At 33.2% G+C, this 17,575-nt stretch overlaps 2 protein-coding genes and 1 pseudogene across 2 annotated transcripts; 1 reads left to right on the plus strand and 2 right to left on the minus strand.

The window, feature by feature from the left end:
- The first annotated feature begins 4,099 nt into the window (after positions 1–4,099).
- Positions 4,100–4,855, plus strand: LOC105650642 (uncharacterized). The gene has a single exon (XM_012237564.4). The coding sequence runs from the start codon at positions 4,153–4,155 to the stop codon at positions 4,678–4,680; it is 528 nt and encodes a 175-aa protein (XP_012092954.1). The 5' UTR covers positions 4,100–4,152; the 3' UTR covers positions 4,681–4,855.
- Positions 4,856–7,919: 3,064 nt separating this feature from the next.
- On the minus strand, positions 7,920–8,762 carry LOC105650641 (oleosin G). The gene has a single exon (XM_012237563.4). The coding sequence runs from the start codon at positions 8,583–8,585 to the stop codon at positions 8,094–8,096; it is 492 nt and encodes a 163-aa protein (XP_012092953.1). The 5' UTR covers positions 8,586–8,762; the 3' UTR covers positions 7,920–8,093.
- Positions 8,763–9,105: 343 nt separating this feature from the next.
- On the minus strand, positions 9,106–17,386 carry LOC149496398 (protein CHUP1, chloroplastic-like; annotated as a pseudogene).
- Positions 17,387–17,575: the final 189 nt, after the last annotated feature.

Below are 17,575 nucleotides of genomic sequence, written 5' to 3' on the forward strand. Positions count from 1 at the left end.
ATTTAAGCACAATATGGTCATTACAGAAAAAATTGGGCATGAATGACTATTGAGGTCATCTTATTTGGTTTACTATTGCGTAAAACCTCACGAAGCTTGACTTTTAACAAGTACCAAAAGATGCATGGCTTTTAATAAACCCTATTGACGTATTTAATTATTTTTATAATTAATGGATTTAGAGCCTTCTAATTTGGTTTGTATTTGCTCCTAGAGAGGTTGACATTTGTATTGTACTCTGCACTAATTTAATTTAAAAATATACTCCACTCGTTTCATTCTATTTGCTCTTGCAAAGTTTCTAAACTTAATTTGCAAAATGTTATGTTTAGATGTGACTGTTTGCAATTAGTCCAAACTCTCTCAAAATCTCATATAGATGGATTTTACTTTGGAAAAATAGTATTTAATTATCGATCTCTTTTAAAAGAACTTATTAATTGTTCTTTCTCTTTTATTAGAAGATCGGCGAATAGAATTAATTTTCTCATATCTTCGACTTATTTTATGTCTAATATCCATGAGCGAAGTCTTATCCCTTCCATAACTATCGTTGATGTTGTTTCTTGAATGATCTTATTTTATAAAAACGTGTTCTCTAATTTGCAATGAGTATAGAAATTAAGAATGTGGTCAACTATATTAAAGGAAATGGAAGTTGACCTACAAACAGGAAATGGAAGTTGACCTACAAACAAGAAATGGAAGTTAGCCTACCATTGTGTGATATAGGGTCCTTAATCTGCTTATATTAATTCAGTAACCTGCCGCCATTAGTCGTTTTCATTTATAAGCATAATATAAAAATTCTTGTGCAACCTAACGAAGGAAACTAATTCGGAATCAATTTACGTGATAATGTTACAATTTATTTATTATACATTTTATTGTATGTATTAATTTCTGCAATAATGTAACTAATTAGAATTTAGATATTAGATTATTAATTTAATTCGGAATAAATCCAACAAAAACTAATTTAAGAGTTTTTTTTTTTAAATCAAACTAAAAATTTCATTAAAAGGAAATTGTATACAGTTATGAGATACAGATTAATATATTTCTATATTTGTGTATAAGAAATCTAATAGTAAACTATTTATATAAAGAACAAAAAAATACAATCTTGATTTGAAGTATCTGATAGAGTATACTTGATTTTAATTCTTGTTCCTTAATTATTAAAATTAAAATTGATTTGAAATATTCGCGACCTCTAGTTTGAACATTGGAACATGATTAACAATTAATTAGAGTCTTGAAGCTTTTTTTCTTTTTTTTTTTTGTAAGTAAAAAATAAGGGACAGCAAGCTTCACACAATTTGCTCTGGTGGGACCTAAGGAAATGAGAGACACACAAAGTTCAAGTTGCAAGCAAGTCCACCATTGGAAGGGGTAAGGACCAACCCCACTAGCAGCACACAATTTAATTAATTAATTAATTATTTATTTTATTTCATGAATAATTTCAAAAGGAAGACTGTAGACTTGGTACTTGGTCGACTCAGCCACCCTCTTCCTCTTCCTCAATCCCTCGTCTATTTACGTATTTGCCATTGCAGCAGAGTGTTTGACACGTAGAATCCAATTAAAACTGGATTTTATCTTTTACTACATACGGAGAAAAATGGATTAAGATCTTCCTCCACTATGAAATTTAGTGGCAGATAATTTTTTGTTATGGACATTAGGATTATGTTAATGCCAATATTTTTGTTGTTGATTCTCATTTTCCAACTAATCTACACGTAACACGTTTTCTTATTTTGGTTTCTTACACCATTACATGTCTTCTCTATCATTTTCATGATCTTCATATATATATAATTAAACGGTGTAATCTTCCTCAAGCTATAGAACGCAAAGATTTTGACCATCTCAATAAAGTGCATTTTATGAAAATCGAACTTATGTTCTCCTTACTAAGATTGAGGTCTCTTACTGCTTCAAACAACATCTTAGGTCTATTAAGTAAAATTAGTTGTTTTTGTAGCTGCTAGCAGTTTTAGTAACGTTTAGCTATTAGCTGTTTGATCGACTTTTCATGAAATGCTAAAAACTAAATGATACATAAGTTAACTTTTCATAAACGCTACCATAATCTCTAAAAATTAATTTAATGTTATGTTACCGAATAACTTTTTAGATAGCATTTAGCGTATTGACTAGCCAAAAGTTAAAAAGTACTTAAAAAGCTGTCGCTAGACATGCTCTATTTTTTATTAATTATATATTTTAATTTAAATAAGATGTTCTAAATCCATCATGGGAATTAAATATTTGTATAAAATTCTCAATGAAATATTCATTATATTTATATATATCTATTTAACTATATTAACAAAAACAATCATGTGAAATGCACAATATATATATTAGATAGCCAATAATTATCTTACTTTTTTTTTATTTTCAAATTATTCTTCACGATCCATATGATAATTTTTTAATCTTTCTTTTAGTAAGTGCGTAAATATGTACATATATTTTGGTAGGAAAGATTTGTGTATATTATACTTTCCATTTATGTTGATTTTATGTTAAGTTCGGTTTTTAGGTAAGGATAAAAAAAACAAAAATGGAAAAATAATAATCAAATATGCAAATCAAGTATAACATCTCGTATTTAAACTTGTTTCGAGAAAAAAAAAAAATTCACTCAAAAATATAGTTATCAATTTGAACAAAACGAGTGCTATTAACTAAATTAAGTAATTAATTTAGAGAGGTAAATTCAATGCGTGTTTAATGGGTTTAGGACCTATTTGATTTAGTTGTTTGTACTAACAGAAAGCTGGTAATAATTGTGGATAACCGGTGGCCGATAGCAGTTAGTTGATAAATATTGGTGTTTGTAATATTTTGGTAGGTAGTTGCTATTAAAATGTAAAATGACCATTAAAGAGATAATTTTTTTTATATATTATGATATATGATGTATATATATATATATATTTTGAAAGTGAATATATTATTTTTTATTTTAATTATTGTATAAATAAAAATATTAATTAAATTTCTAAATAACTATAAATAAAATAATTACAAAAAATTATTAATACAAAATTTTTATTAATATTTATTTTTCGAGTTTAATGGATCATAATAAAATAATATTTAAATTAGCTACTAGCTAAAAAAAAACAAAAAAAAGGTAAAAAAACGTAACTGATGGAATCAACAACTATTTGGGACTTTCGATTGCTATATAAATCAGCTGAACCAAATGACCTTAGATCCTCCTTCTAATTAAAAAAAAAAATTAAGTAATTAATAATGGCAATATTTATTATACTTTTATTTTAAACTTACAATTAATTTTTAAGAAAATATAGTGAAACTTTGTGATTTTTTTTAAGCATTGAGAAATGAAGATTTCGAATCTAAATTTTATAATTATTTTAAGTTAAAAACAGAGATTTGAATTAAATTTTTGCTATAAGTTGGATATGTAGTTATTACTATTCTAAATCTGAAATTGTAAGATGATTAATTTTAACAAAATCATTATTTTTTTCTTTTAATTACGAGGGAGATAATTCTTCAATAGATCAAACTTAAATTCCGATAATTATTTATAAATAACTTCAATTTACGATTATGTTGGGACACCAATAAAAATCTTTTCAAAAAAATTTTAATAAGTATTCTCACATTTTTGTTTTCAATTTTTAATTAATATTTTTATAATTTGTAGATTCGAACTTATAGTTGTCTGTCTTTATAAATGTTTTTCCTACTGATTTTATAGATATTATTAATTACATTTAAGCGAATCTAACCACTTGAATCACTTTTTTACGAATTAAATTATCATTTTTTATTATATGACATAAATCTTGTTTGGAACATAGCTCGATTTCATAAGACACCTATTGAAATTATTTATTCTTATGGATAGATAGAAAAATATAAAGAATTCGCTCTTTTCAAATTCTTTAAAAAAATATATGAAAAAAAAAGGAAAATAATTAAAAAGAAAAGAAAAATAAAAAACAAGTCAACTGCCAAAACCAAATATCCACCGGCTATCACCAGTCACTTTCCTTTCCCTCTCCAAAACGTTAAACGCCTATATATACACCTCAAGCCCAACCCGCCTTTCTTCTTGCTAACAATATCAAAACGCAAAATCAATAAAACCAAACAAACATGGTCTTAAAATCACCAGAAAAAGAATCACCGGAGCACACCTCCGGCTCACCAAAACGATTATCTCTGGTCTTCCTTTTGTCCTTATCATCCTTCATGGATCTTTGCGCCAAGCACGCAAACCGCCTCTCCATCAAGCTGAAGACGACGGCGACCAAGCCCAGTAACCACCACCATCCCCACCACCACGATGGCAATAAAAGTCCAAAACTGCAATCCCTGAAATTGCCGCCGGTCCGGCCTAAGCAGCTGCTAACACAAATAAGCAATAAAGCAATCAAGTTAATTCACCATAAGAAAAGAGTAGGAGACGGAAACGAGGCCGTTGATATTGTTGCGCCTGATGAGTTCGGAGATGGTGGGGTCTGGCAAAAGGAGATCTTGATGGGGGATAAGTGTCAGCCGTTGGATTTCTCGGGTGTGATTTATTATGATGGTACTGGGAAGCAAATTAACGAAATCCCTCTTCGGTCGCCGCGCGCTAGTCCTTCACCTAGATACTTGATTCGAGAAAAAATGAAATACTAATAAATAAAAGTTTTATAAAATTTGTTGTTCTCGTTTTTTAATTTTAAAGTTTTGGTTAATCCTTTGTTTGGGACTAGTAGTTTAATTGCTGTGGCTAGTCTTAAATTGGTGATGCTAAACTAAAGGCAGTTAGAGGTAAGTTGCTATATTATGTGACTGAAGTTTCTTATTTTCATTTTTGCTTATAGTTTTTCTTAACTTCAACTCTCATTTTGTACCCAAGAAGAAAAAAATTGTATATCCTTAATAAAATATAAGAAAATTAAAATATAATCTAGCGATGAATGTATGTATTAATCTTTTTTTCCCAATATTAAAAAGAAAATATTTAGTCTTTTTACTATTTTTATAGCATAATTGTTTTATTTGTATTCAATAAATACATGTAAACTTGTAAGAAAGGAAAGGAAAAATGGGTTATGATACCATATACTCACTTAAGGTCTGTTTGATGTTAAGTGTTAGAAATTAATCTACAAATGTTTATATAACGGTTTAAACTGAAAGTGTTTAGTAAAAAATGATTGTTTTATTAAATGAAAATATGTTTTATATTACGAGTAAAGTTCATTAATTTGTAAAATTTAATAGGTACGTGTCAAAAGAGCATCCATTGATTATTGTGAAACACTAAATAATAAACAACAAGTGAGGTAACGTTTGATTAAACGCTCTTTTAACCTCTAAAAATTACTATATAAATCAATTTTCCGAATACTATAATTAATAAAAACAGCGTTTTGAACTCTTCAAAATGTTAAAAGCTATCTTAAAAGTTAGAGTTTTACAGAATTAGATAATTATAAGAAAATTTTAAAATTTTTGCGCAAGCAATATAAGATAAAAAAATTAAATAAGCTTTTTTCTAAAAGAAAATATTGTCACATATTCAATTTCGCAAATTAAGGAGAAGAGAAGGAAGAATAAAACTTAATGTCTCTTGGTTCCAAATAAGGGTAAACGCCTTTTAGAATAAGAAAACTTAAGAGTTTTCGTGAATGATTGCCAATAACTACGTCATAGTCTTCCATTAAGTATTGAAAATTTTGAATATTTTAGTTTATGCCCATGTTAGATAGAAGCTGGAATTGGTACTCGTTCAAAAGGTGGAATCAGTCTTTTCTGGCAATAGCATTTTTTATCGCCATTTGCTTATCCTCTCTTCACGTGTATTGAAAGCTTTTAAATATTTATGCTTTCTCCTACAAATAAACCTTAAAATAGATGTGAGACCTATATGATATTTCCAAGTTCATCAATGGATATAATTGGAATTACAGTAACCACAGTTAATGAATGAGTTGGAATTATGTTATACTTGGCAAGCCGTGATATAATATAATATAATCAAATCAGTCATTTATAATACAATTACGTTAGAAAGACCTTTTATTGCCTTATATTATGTTTTATAATGGCTTACCAAATAGTTTTAGTATTTCCAAATTGGAAGTTTTAGATTTTTTTCTTTTCTTTAATTTGGGTATATGAAAATTTTAAATTGTGAAATTTGAAGATAATATTTACTTTACATTATGTTTCACAACAACTTACTAAACATAGCTTTAATATTTCCAAAAATTGAAAGTTTTAAATTATTTTTTTTTCTGCATTTAAAATTTATATTGTGAAATTTGAAGATAATTTTGAATATGTTTCTAGAAAAGTGAGATAGAAAATCCAATTTACTTGTTACCTAACCGTTGATATTATAAGCATGTATCAATGTATATATATTTTATCCTCCTCACTTAACATACACTAATATTTAACAACGCGCCTTATATGTATTTACTCGTTATTTATTTTTTAATAATTATAATTATAAAATAATATAATTTGTAATAGATAATTATATAGATTAATTTCCATAATTATTAGCTAAAATAAAAAAAAAAGCATAAAGAGAATATATATATATTGGTATCTGTTAAAAATAAATTAAATATTTTCTTGTTAATTCTTTAATTTTCTAGTTAACAGCATATATTTAATATCAAAAGGCGCACCTTTTGCAGTCAATGAGAATTTATTGACTCAACCCTGGCCTGGCTGCCAAAAGAAAGGAAGGAAGAAATTCAACTTAGGATGAAGTCAAAGCAAATGACTTCCTTTATGTTCCAAGTAAATTTCTAGAACAATACAAGTCAACTTACAAGGTTGATTTACTCTACTTCCTTTGCAGACCAAATTTACAAATATTACTTTAATGATTTAGAATTTATTTATATATAAAAAAAAAAATATGAAAGCTAAATACTCCCTTTATGCACTATTAATGAGATGGCTAAACTGAACCCAAGCTCTTGTAATGTTAGCTCCAAGCCCAGCTTACCCAAGGATTGGAGTCCGATTGGGCCTACGGTAGCATCTAACGTGAGAACCAAAATGCACGTCCAAGCGAATTGGGCTTGAATCGGTCCATGTTGACCGAACCCCTAGGTAAGTGATCGTATCTTTCATTCAAGAAGGAATTAGTTAAGTTTGATTTATACATTTATAAGATCATTGCATTTCTTAAAAAAAATCAAATCGGAGTGAATTTTATAAAATGTAAATCAAATCAAATTGAAATATTTGAAATAAAAAATTGGAAATAATCAAACTGACTGAAATTTATATACACATGTATATTACACTTTTCTTTGTACTTGTATTGGCCTTTAGTTACGTGTAAATAAATGTTAGTGGCTCCTAGAGTATGCTTATCCGGTGAGTGATTACAAAGAATTAGTATTTTTTTAGGCTATGTTTCATACTTCCCGTAACAAAATTATAATGTGATTAAAAATGGTTTCTTCAATTATGTATCAAAAAATTTTTGTTTCAACTCTTAATAAAATCCATCCAAACCGCTCGCTCCACCCTAATATTTTCTAGTCACATGAATCAAATCAATGGCAGTAAAAAAAATAAAATCTAATCGTATGGATCGAATCAAATCAATGACTGTAAAAAGAATCCTGATTTTATCATTTATCTTTTTCCTCGATCAAAGTTAGAAATTCCTCGTTTCAAGAAGAATCCTTATTCTAGTTGAATTGGTCATTTCAACAAGAAACTTTATTTGGTGTATGAAGAGGGCATGAACCTACTCATGAACCTGATCGAAGTAAAATTTCCCCTATGTTTATTCTCATGTGACCGACCCGACCAGTTGCCATCATGTACGCATCTCATAGCATTGGGGAACCAATTAAAACGACAATGGAATCGAATCCAAATAAAGCACCAAACCCTCCATACAAACATTAAACATTTTTTATAAGCATTAAAGACAAAGCACTAAACAAAAATATTCCACCATTAATTATAAATGGACAAAAATTAAATCATAACCCCACAAAAAAAAAAAGAAAAAAAAGAAAAGAAAAAGCATGAAAAAACCAGACCCATTTTCTGATCCGATCATATCATGCACCAGGAGCTGCATCCTTCACCTTGCTCTGCAAATACCCACCATATTCTCTAGCATAATCCTTCACATGACTCGCCGTGTCATAAATCCGGCTACGTGCATAATCAAACCGGTCAGAACCAGGTGGATTCAACCCTCTAAAATATCTATAAATCCAAGATAACCCACCCACGACCGCCGCCGCAAACCCACAAATGGATAAGAACCCTGCGACGGAGATAAAGAGAAAGATTGCGACTGGAATCCATATCGGGCTAGAAATTACGATAAGAGGAGCGAAAAAGATTAGAGCAAGAACTGTAGCAGTGACAGTAAGGCCTGCAAGGAGGAGAAGAATGGAGCCGGTAATAAGAAGAGTCAAAAGACCGACGAGTTGGGTTGAGTTAGGCGCATGGGCTCGGAGTTTACGTAGAAAAGTGGAGCCGTTAACGGTTGTTGAGGCAGCTGAGAATCTTGATGGTCTCTGAGGAGGAGTACGGTCAGCCATGAACGAAAAGGTGAAGGTTTTAGAAAGAAAGAGAGAGGGAGAAAGGGGAAGGGCTAAAGAAGAGAAGAGGAAGTGGTAAGGTTAGATGATGATGATGGTGTGAGAAGAAAGGGCAGGATAGGGACAGGTGTTAAGAATGGTTGGGTATTGGAGACATGCAAGGGTACACGTGGAAGGTTCGAGTTTTTAGAACTCCTAGATATGGGTGTGACCAGTCTGTGTTTCTCTGACTTTTTCTTTATTTTCTTGTTGTTAGATGATTCACCGTTCACGGATTTCCTATTTGCTTTAAGCACTTTTGTGGAGATGGTTTTAGTTTTGGGCCCATCAGGCCTGGCCCATAAATGATTAAAAATTTGGAATGGGTTTCAGCTGCAACTCTGGTCCAAGAATTGTAATCTTTTTTTTTTTTGACATTTTAGAATTGTAATCTAATGTCAAGACTTATGAACACTTTACTGATGATTTACAAAATCTGAAAACTTACTTACCCTTTGATACAATTCAAAATAAGAAAAAATGCGGTTAAAAGGTACTGTAGTTTAAAAAAACTAATGCATTTATTATTAATCTCATCTATATAATCTAAAATAAAAAATATGAAAAGAGATCTTTTGTAGTTTGAGAAAGCAAACTCATTTGCCAATATTTACATGCTGCTTCAATATCAAATTCTTATTGTTGAAGAACATCAAGAAAAGGAGAAATTTATATTCACTAACTTCTACTAGTGAACCCCAGCAGCAAGAAGCAGAAAACAGGCAAGTAATATGAAGCAAAAAATAAAGAAAACAACAGAAATGTGGACATCACCCTTGTTTTCAGTACTTGTAACCTTATTATCTGAGTATCCACTTCCCTTCCTCTACTCAAACTTGGTATCCACATTATTATCTTTTTTGTTCAGACATATTTCTGGCAATGGTGTTAACTCCTCGTTTTCTTTTGGACTTGTGTAATTATTGCTTGAAGTTTCTTTTTTATCCAGAACTCTTTCTGGTACTTATTCTCGCTCTTCTTTATCAAGAAACGCTGCTGCCAAGTCTGTGAAAGAAACCCTCTTAGTAACATTATCACTTTGCTTTGATGGAACCATTGAAGTAGAAAATCTGCGATTTAGGCCATTTCTTCCTCGAGGATTTACTCTATAGTGCCTTAAACTGGACTTCTTTTCGCTGCTTGAAGAAGAACTCCTCGTAAAAATACTGCTGTTAGTCTTTTCGCTTTCTGTCGATGAGGTATTCGACGAAATGTCATCCAACACTAGCTGTTGGTCTGATTTCTCATCGAAAGGTTTTTGGTTTGAGGAATTTGTGCTGAGAATTATGTTCCAGTTCGAAGGTTTGCTCGAGATCTTTGTTGGGTAGGATTGAATTTCAAATCTCAAGCAAGCATTTAGCCATCGTTGATAAACTAGCTGTTCTACCATGTCAAATTTGTTCTCTTGCAATCATTCCACTTGCTTTGAAAGCTCTTCATTTGTTTGTTTTAAAGTGCTTGTTTCCTCCTCAACCTTTGCTATAAGTTTTCTCTGCAAGACTCAAATAATCACCATTTGAATTGAATTTTGTCTAAAATGATTCTACTCTTAAACATTACATAAATCAATGGTGAATTCAAATTTTTTTAATTTTTTATCTATTTAAAGACAATTAATAATATTAAAATTTTAGGGAATTCTACTTGCCTCTGTCAAGTTACTGGATAGTGAAGTTAATCTAGCTTGAGAAGCAACTAACTCGACTGCCAATTCCCTTTTTTCAAACTCAAGTTCTTTATGTTGTGGGGTCCCTCCAATATGTGGGACCCACGTACATTTGAAAAAAAGAAGATATTCGAACGTGTGGGACCCACACACGTTTGAATGAAGAAAAAAAAAAAAACACGTTTTTGTTTTGGTGGCAGTCAAAGAGGACAGCGTCAAACCAAAGAAAGAAAGGAAAAAAGGAAAAAGTGGACGCGTGATTAACGCGTCCGCTGCGTCCCCTTCTCCTAGGAGAAGGATTCTCCTTAAACAGATGTACAAAAACAAAACATAAAACAAAGATTATAATTTTAGGAAAGGGTTCCTAAAATTGGGAAAGAGAGAAAATAGTGAGGATTGTAATTTTTGGGGTGTTTTTGTTTAAACACTTAGAGTGCCACTATTTTTGTAATCTTTTTTGTACCTACTATTCTTAGTGGAAGAATTATTCGGAGTTTTTGTCCAGTGGATGTAGCCCATAACAGTTGAAAGGTGAACCACGTAAATCTTGGTGTTCTTATTTTTTCATCTGGCATTTACGGTAATTATTTAATTTTTATCGTGGTTATTATTTCTGGTGGATTCGATCGTCAATATCCAATATTTAATTATTGAAGATATATGTGGTAATAGTAATTTTATTTTATTTTTACCACCGGTATTTTTCCGCAGGCCCCACTCGGGATAAGTTATAATCCCAACAACTGGTATCAGAGCCTTTGGTTGGTAAATTCTGTCAAAGTTACTATTCACGTGAATAGTGAATTTCGTGAATAGTGAAATTTTGTCAGATTTAGAATTCAACATGGCTAACGACGGGGCTATGATCAAATTGACGGATTCGAATTATTCAATGTGGAAATTCAGAATGGAGGACTACCTCAATTGCAAAGATCTGTATGATCCAATTGAAGGTGACAGTGCAAAGCCGGAAGAAATGAAAGAAAGGCAGTGAGAGAAATTAAAAAAGCAGACATTGGGTACAATACGCCAATGGATAGATGCTAGCCTATATAACCGTGTGAGAAATGAAAAAGATTCCCAAGTTCTCTGGAAGAAATTAGAGAATATGTTCGAGGCTACGAATGCTCAAGGAAAAGTCTTCATGATGCGTAAAGTCATGAACTTTAAGCTGTCAGAGGGACGATCAATTACACAACACCTGAACGATTTTGAAGGACTCGTAACTGAGTTAACAGTTAGCGGTATGTCCTTAGAAGACGAGATGCAAGCATGCCTACTGTTGGGATCTCTACCGGATAGCTGAGATACTCTTGTGATATCATTGAGTAACTCAGCTCCAAATGGTGTGGTAACGATGTCTATGGTAAAGAATAGACTACTTAATGAAGAATTACGAAGAAAAAATGTTGCCAGTACCAGTTCACAAGCCCTTGTCACAGAGAATAGGGGCCGGAGCAAGAGTAGAGGTCCAAGACATGTAAAGTCAGGTGGTAGATCCAAGTCCAGAGAGATGAGAAAATGTTATCATTGCGGTAAAGAGGGTCATCTCAAAAGAAATTGTCGTTTACTCAAACAGAATAATGCAGACCGAAGATAGGAGAATGACAGAAATACATCTGCTACAGTTTCAGGAGAAGATGGTGAGGTGACTTTAGTCACTCATGATGCAGATTGCTGTCATGTTGGAGATGCTGTAACGTCCCATTTTTCTATTGAATCGGGTCGTTGCTTAGAGTCGAGTCGGGCTGATCCAAAACCCGGTTCGATCCATTAGATTCTAGAGTGGACTAGAATGGGATGTAATTGAAATAAGGAAAAGAAGTGGACCTACTTGAAGAAAACAAAAAGATCAAAGTATAAGGATTAGGACTTGATTTCACTAAAGTGTAAAGTTGAGGTATTGAGTTGTATCATTTTGACACTTGAGGTACCATTTGGTAATTTTCATATATAAATCAATGACATTCTAGAGACTACCCGTGGATTCCATTTCATTTTCATTTCTTCATCCTTATCTTCATCTTCTTCCTCTACTTTCCTCTTATACTTTCTTTTCTCCATCACGTTTAATGGTGGGGAAGATTTTAATGGGAGCTAAGCATTAATTCAACTTCTATTCTATCCAAGTAAGTAAACCTTCTTGAATTTCATACTTGACTCATTTGGTGATCCTGTTAGATAATTTATAAGAACTTTATTGTATAGGAGAGGTGAGCCAAAGGTAGAAGGAAGCTAAAAGAAGAGCTTAAGCTTATTGGCGTAAAGGTGTGCTATCTCTTTTAGTTTAATCAATATCTTTGCATGAGAAATTGTGTGGTGTGTTGTTAATGAGATAATATTGCTTCACGTTGAGTGGGAGGACTGGTAATGGTGAGAAAACAGGGGATGGAATGAGTTTATGCTGAACCAGAGTTTGCTGGAAATTTTACCAGCAACTTTATCTTGATTTTGACCCCATTTAATGATGGAACTAGGAATTGTCATAGAAGAGTTATTTGTTCCTCTATGTGTTATCTTTACGTGGGCTTTTGAATCATTCAATTTGGAGTTGTATATTGAGAGTTATAGCCAAAAGAACACAGACTGCACAATCTGGAAACACGTCGCGCGCTCGCGCGGTCTAGAAAGCAAGTCGCGCTCGCGACTTTCACATGCGCGGTCGCGACTTTGGCTAGAAGCTCTCTGACTCTCAGTGTGCGCATCTCGCGCTCGCGAATCACACAAGCGCGCTCGCGACTTCATCTCGCGCTCGCGACTTGTGCTGCGCGGTCGCGACTTCAGCCAGAAACACACTGACTCTCAGGATGCACAAGTCGCGCTCGCGACTTCCACATACGCGGTCGCGACTTGAGCCAGAAAACCTTCTGACTCTCAAATGCATTTCTCGCGCTCGCGAGGTTTGAAGACGCGCTCGCGACTTCTCTCTGGGAAGCATCTCGCGCTCGCGACTTGGAATGTCGCGCTCGCGACTGATGCTGTGACACTCTTTTGCCTTTCATTTGCTATGTAATTACATTCCTTTGCTCAACATGCATGCATCCAATCATTTTACAACAAAAATACAACATAAGAACATGGATTAAAACAACATGTAAGCATTCATATGATGTGAAATCAAATCAACATGATGAACTATGAAGTTATGCAACCATTTATGTATTATGATGTTATATTATTGACATGTACATAATAAGCTCCATTGAGGTTAGGGAGAAACCATGTAGATAAGGCTATGTCGCGACATAGAATAGCAGATCTGCGCCCCATACAGTTTGGAACTCCGGCTACAGGCCGTTGAGTGAATATGATTAAACCGTGCGGTGCAAATCCGGTTAGGGGCACCAAAGCGGACAGTATCTCACTAGATCATACAGTGGCATAGGCGAATTCGGTTCGGGGCCTATAGCCTACAGTATTCATACAGTTTATCTTATCACTTAGGTTTCACTATAACCTTATGGAGCTATACAGTTATATCGACTACAAATTGCATAATCACACAGTATACTAAACAGCAAGAAAGATCATTAAGGGAAAATGAAAGTATCATGATATGTGTGCTTACATTCCACATGTAAGTAAATGTTTAGTTCTACATATGTATGTGCTTATATGTTTCTTCATTCATTGTGATATTCACTGAGTTTAATCAAAGTTGCAGAGTTCATACAACATAAAGAACATCAGGTAAGATTATGAAAGTATCATGTTATATATGCTTACAAATTTATTTATTTAATTCTTAATGAGCCATACAGTTATGCAATGTTGTTAATCATACCTTATATGCTGTGACTAAAGTGCATCAGTCATACAACAGAATGAACAGCAGGTAAGACCATGATAGTATCATAAGGTGTAATATAAGGTTCATGTAAAGGAGTTATGAGAGAAGTAGATTAATTATGTTTATGAGTTAGAAGTTTATTCGTTGCTACAAAGAGACATTCATGTTAAAAATTTACTTATTCTATGAGTATCAATGCTTTATGAAATTGGTATTTGAAGTTAGTTGCCATCGCACTTTGTTTAGTATGTGACGTATAAGAACCACTGAGTTTTATACTCAGCGCGTCGATTTTCATCACGCGCAGGTTGAAGATCGTGATTGCTACTTGAAGACTTGAGGAGTCCTATCAAAGCAGAAGTGCTTAATTTGGTCACAATAGATTGAGAGATGTATAATTAAGAATTATGGCATGTATTAAGATTTATGGCATGTATAATTCTTTTATTGTTAGAGCTTATGTGATTGTAAAGATAAGTGAAACATGTAATTATTTTGGTGTAAGTAGTTGGAGATAAGAATAATATTTATGAAATGATTGAAGATGAAATAGTTTACTATAGTTGATATGATTAGGTCATGAAAACTTGATATAGATTCTGAATGAAATTAATTGCTAGATATTAAATGCTTTTGAGGATTTATATAATTATGTAAAGATATTTATATAAAGGGTTTGTTGGAAGTTTAGAGTATAATTGGGAGTGTTTATATTCATATTTTGCACACAGTATGCTATCAGCATGACAAGATATAAGTGCAACCAGATTGTAGCGTCTCGGCTCGGTTCATTCGGGTTAACGGGTGGACCAAGAAGGGGTGTTACAGATGCAGATACCGAGTGGATAGTAGACTCCGGTGCTTCATACCACTGTGTTCCAAAAAGGGAATACTTTTCCACTTATAAAGCAGGAGACTTTGGCACTATTAAAATGGGAAATAATAGTGTCTCGCAAGTAGTGGGAATCGGTGATATCTGCATAAAGACAAGTGTCGGGTGCACATTAACACTTAAAAATGTGCAACATATTCCCGATTTTCGGTTGAACCTGTTGTCTGTGAGTGTACTGGACAAGGAAGGCTATCACCATCATACAGGTGGCGGTAATTGGAAACTCACCAAAGGGTCTTTGGTGGTGGCGAGAGGAAAATTATGTTGCTCGCTGTATAAGACGCACGCAATAATATGTGCGGGTCAACTAAATACAGTTGCAGATGATGCTTCACCAAATTTATGGCATAGGCGGCTGGCGCACGTTAGTGAGAAAGGGTTGAATATGTTGGCTAAGAAGTCCCTCATACCATTAGCCAAAGGTAAAATAAACCCTTATGATTATTGCTTATTTGGAAAGTAACATCGGGTCTCATTTTTGAAAAGCTCTAAAAGGAGAGACAACAAGTTGGAGTTGGTACACTCTGACTTATGTGGTCCAATGGAGGTAGAATCATTTGGAGGAAGTAGGTATTTTCTTACCTTCATTGATGATTTCTCACGGAAAATATGGATATATTTGTTGCGCACAAAAGACCAAGTATTCAAGCACTTTCAGCAATTCCATGGTATGGTGGAAAGGAAGACTGGAGTGTCATTGAAGTGTTTGCGCACGGATAATGGTGGTGAGTATATCTTTAAGGAGTTTAGAAATTATTGTAGTCAGCACGGTATCAGGCATGAAAAGACAGTTCCTGGTACGCCTCAACACAACGGCGTTGCTGAACGGATGAATCGCACCATTATTGAAAGAGTCAGGTCCATGCTCAAAATGGTCAACTTACCTAAACCATTTTGGGGAGAAGCTGTCAATACTGCTGTCTACCTAATCAACCGACTACCTTCAGCACCATTGGATTTTGATATCCCGGAGAAGGTCTGGACAGGTAGAAATATTTCATACTCTCATTTGAGGGTATTTGGCTGCAAGGCATTCATGCATGTTCCGAAGGAGCAGAGATCAAAACTTGATGACAAGTCATTTCCTTGCACTTTTGTTGGTTATGGAGACGAAGAGTTTGGCTACAGGTTATGGGACCCAGTGAAAAAGAAAGTTGTCCGGAGCCGAGACGTAGTATTCCACGAGAATGAGATCGTGGGAGATACAACTTGTGAAGAATCCACAAGTGATGGTATTGTTGATATTACACCAGGAAGCATTCCTACAGAAGATGCCACAGGAGGAGGAATGCCAGAATCAGAACAAGAAGAAGAAAAAGAGCCAGTCATAGGGGATCAAAGATTATAATTTTAGGAAAGGGTTCCTAAAATTGGGAAAGAGAGAAAATAGTGAGGATTGTAATTTTTGGGGTATTTTTGTTTAAACACTTAGAGTGCCACTATTTTTGTAATCTCTTTTGTACCTACTATTCTCAGTGGAAGAATTATTCGGAGTTTTTGTCCTCTGGACGTAGCCCATAACAGTTGAAGGGTGAACCACGTAAATCTCGATATTCTTATTTTTTCATCTGGCATTTACGGTAATTATTTAATTTTTATCGTGGTTATTATTTCTGGTGGATTAGATCGTCAATATTCAATATTTAATTATTGGAGGTATATGTAGTAATAGTAAATTTATTTTACTTTCACCACCGGTATTTTTCCGCAGGCCCCGTTCGAGATAAGTTATAATCCCAACACTTTATTTTTCCTCTTCGTTTCAAGAATCTCTAACTCAAAATCTTTGATTCCTTTCATTCTCCCCTCTAATGCAGCATCTCTCTGATCAAATTCACCACTGTGAAATCCAAAAACCTGTTCTTGAAGCATCATCAATCTTTCCTTCAAATGCTTAGCACAAGAACTATCCATTTTCCTTTCCATTTTCTCTATCAACTTTGTTGCCATTTCTAGGTCCATTCTTGCCAAGAAACCTTCTTTTATTTCCCTGAACAGTTCATTCCTATCTGCCTTCAACAAATTGACAGTGACATTAAGCATTTCTATCTCTTTCATCTTCTCCTGTAAGTCTTCTCGCAATCTTCAAACGTATGATTCTTGTTTTTTTAGTGTATGCAGCTCAAGCAATTTCCTTTCAAGCTTTACTTTCCTCTCTTCATATTCTTTTATCTTCCATAAAGCATCACTACTTTCCTCCTTTTCTTCTTCTTCTTCAAGCCTTAATCCATCTTTCTCTGAAGTATCTGAGTGTTTGGCTGTAGAGTTTGCCTTATTCTTAGCAGAAACAGTAATAGCTGAAACTGCAGCCATCACCAGAAAGCTTACCTTGAATATCATGTAATTATTTCTTATAAGATGTGCGTATCTATGGAGTTGAAGAAGATAAATCCCATCACCAAGGAGTGACTGTTTTTTTTTTTTTTTTTTTTTTTTTTTTTTTTTTTTTTTTTTTTTTTTTTTTTTTTGCAGACATTGATATTTAATGCTTTTGGAATAACATGTTATAAATGTAAGCTTGTTCTAGATATGGACAGAAAGATTTTTCTTTTTTATTTTTGGTTTCACTATCATTAGTGCTACCTACATGTGGCTTTTTTTTT

The sequence above is a fragment of the Jatropha curcas genome, chromosome 5 (genome assembly GCF_041381405.1).
Source record: "Jatropha curcas cultivar XTBG-Jc1 chromosome 5, XTBG_Jcur_1.0, whole genome shotgun sequence".
NCBI classification, from domain to species: domain Eukaryota; kingdom Viridiplantae; phylum Streptophyta; class Magnoliopsida; order Malpighiales; family Euphorbiaceae; genus Jatropha; species Jatropha curcas.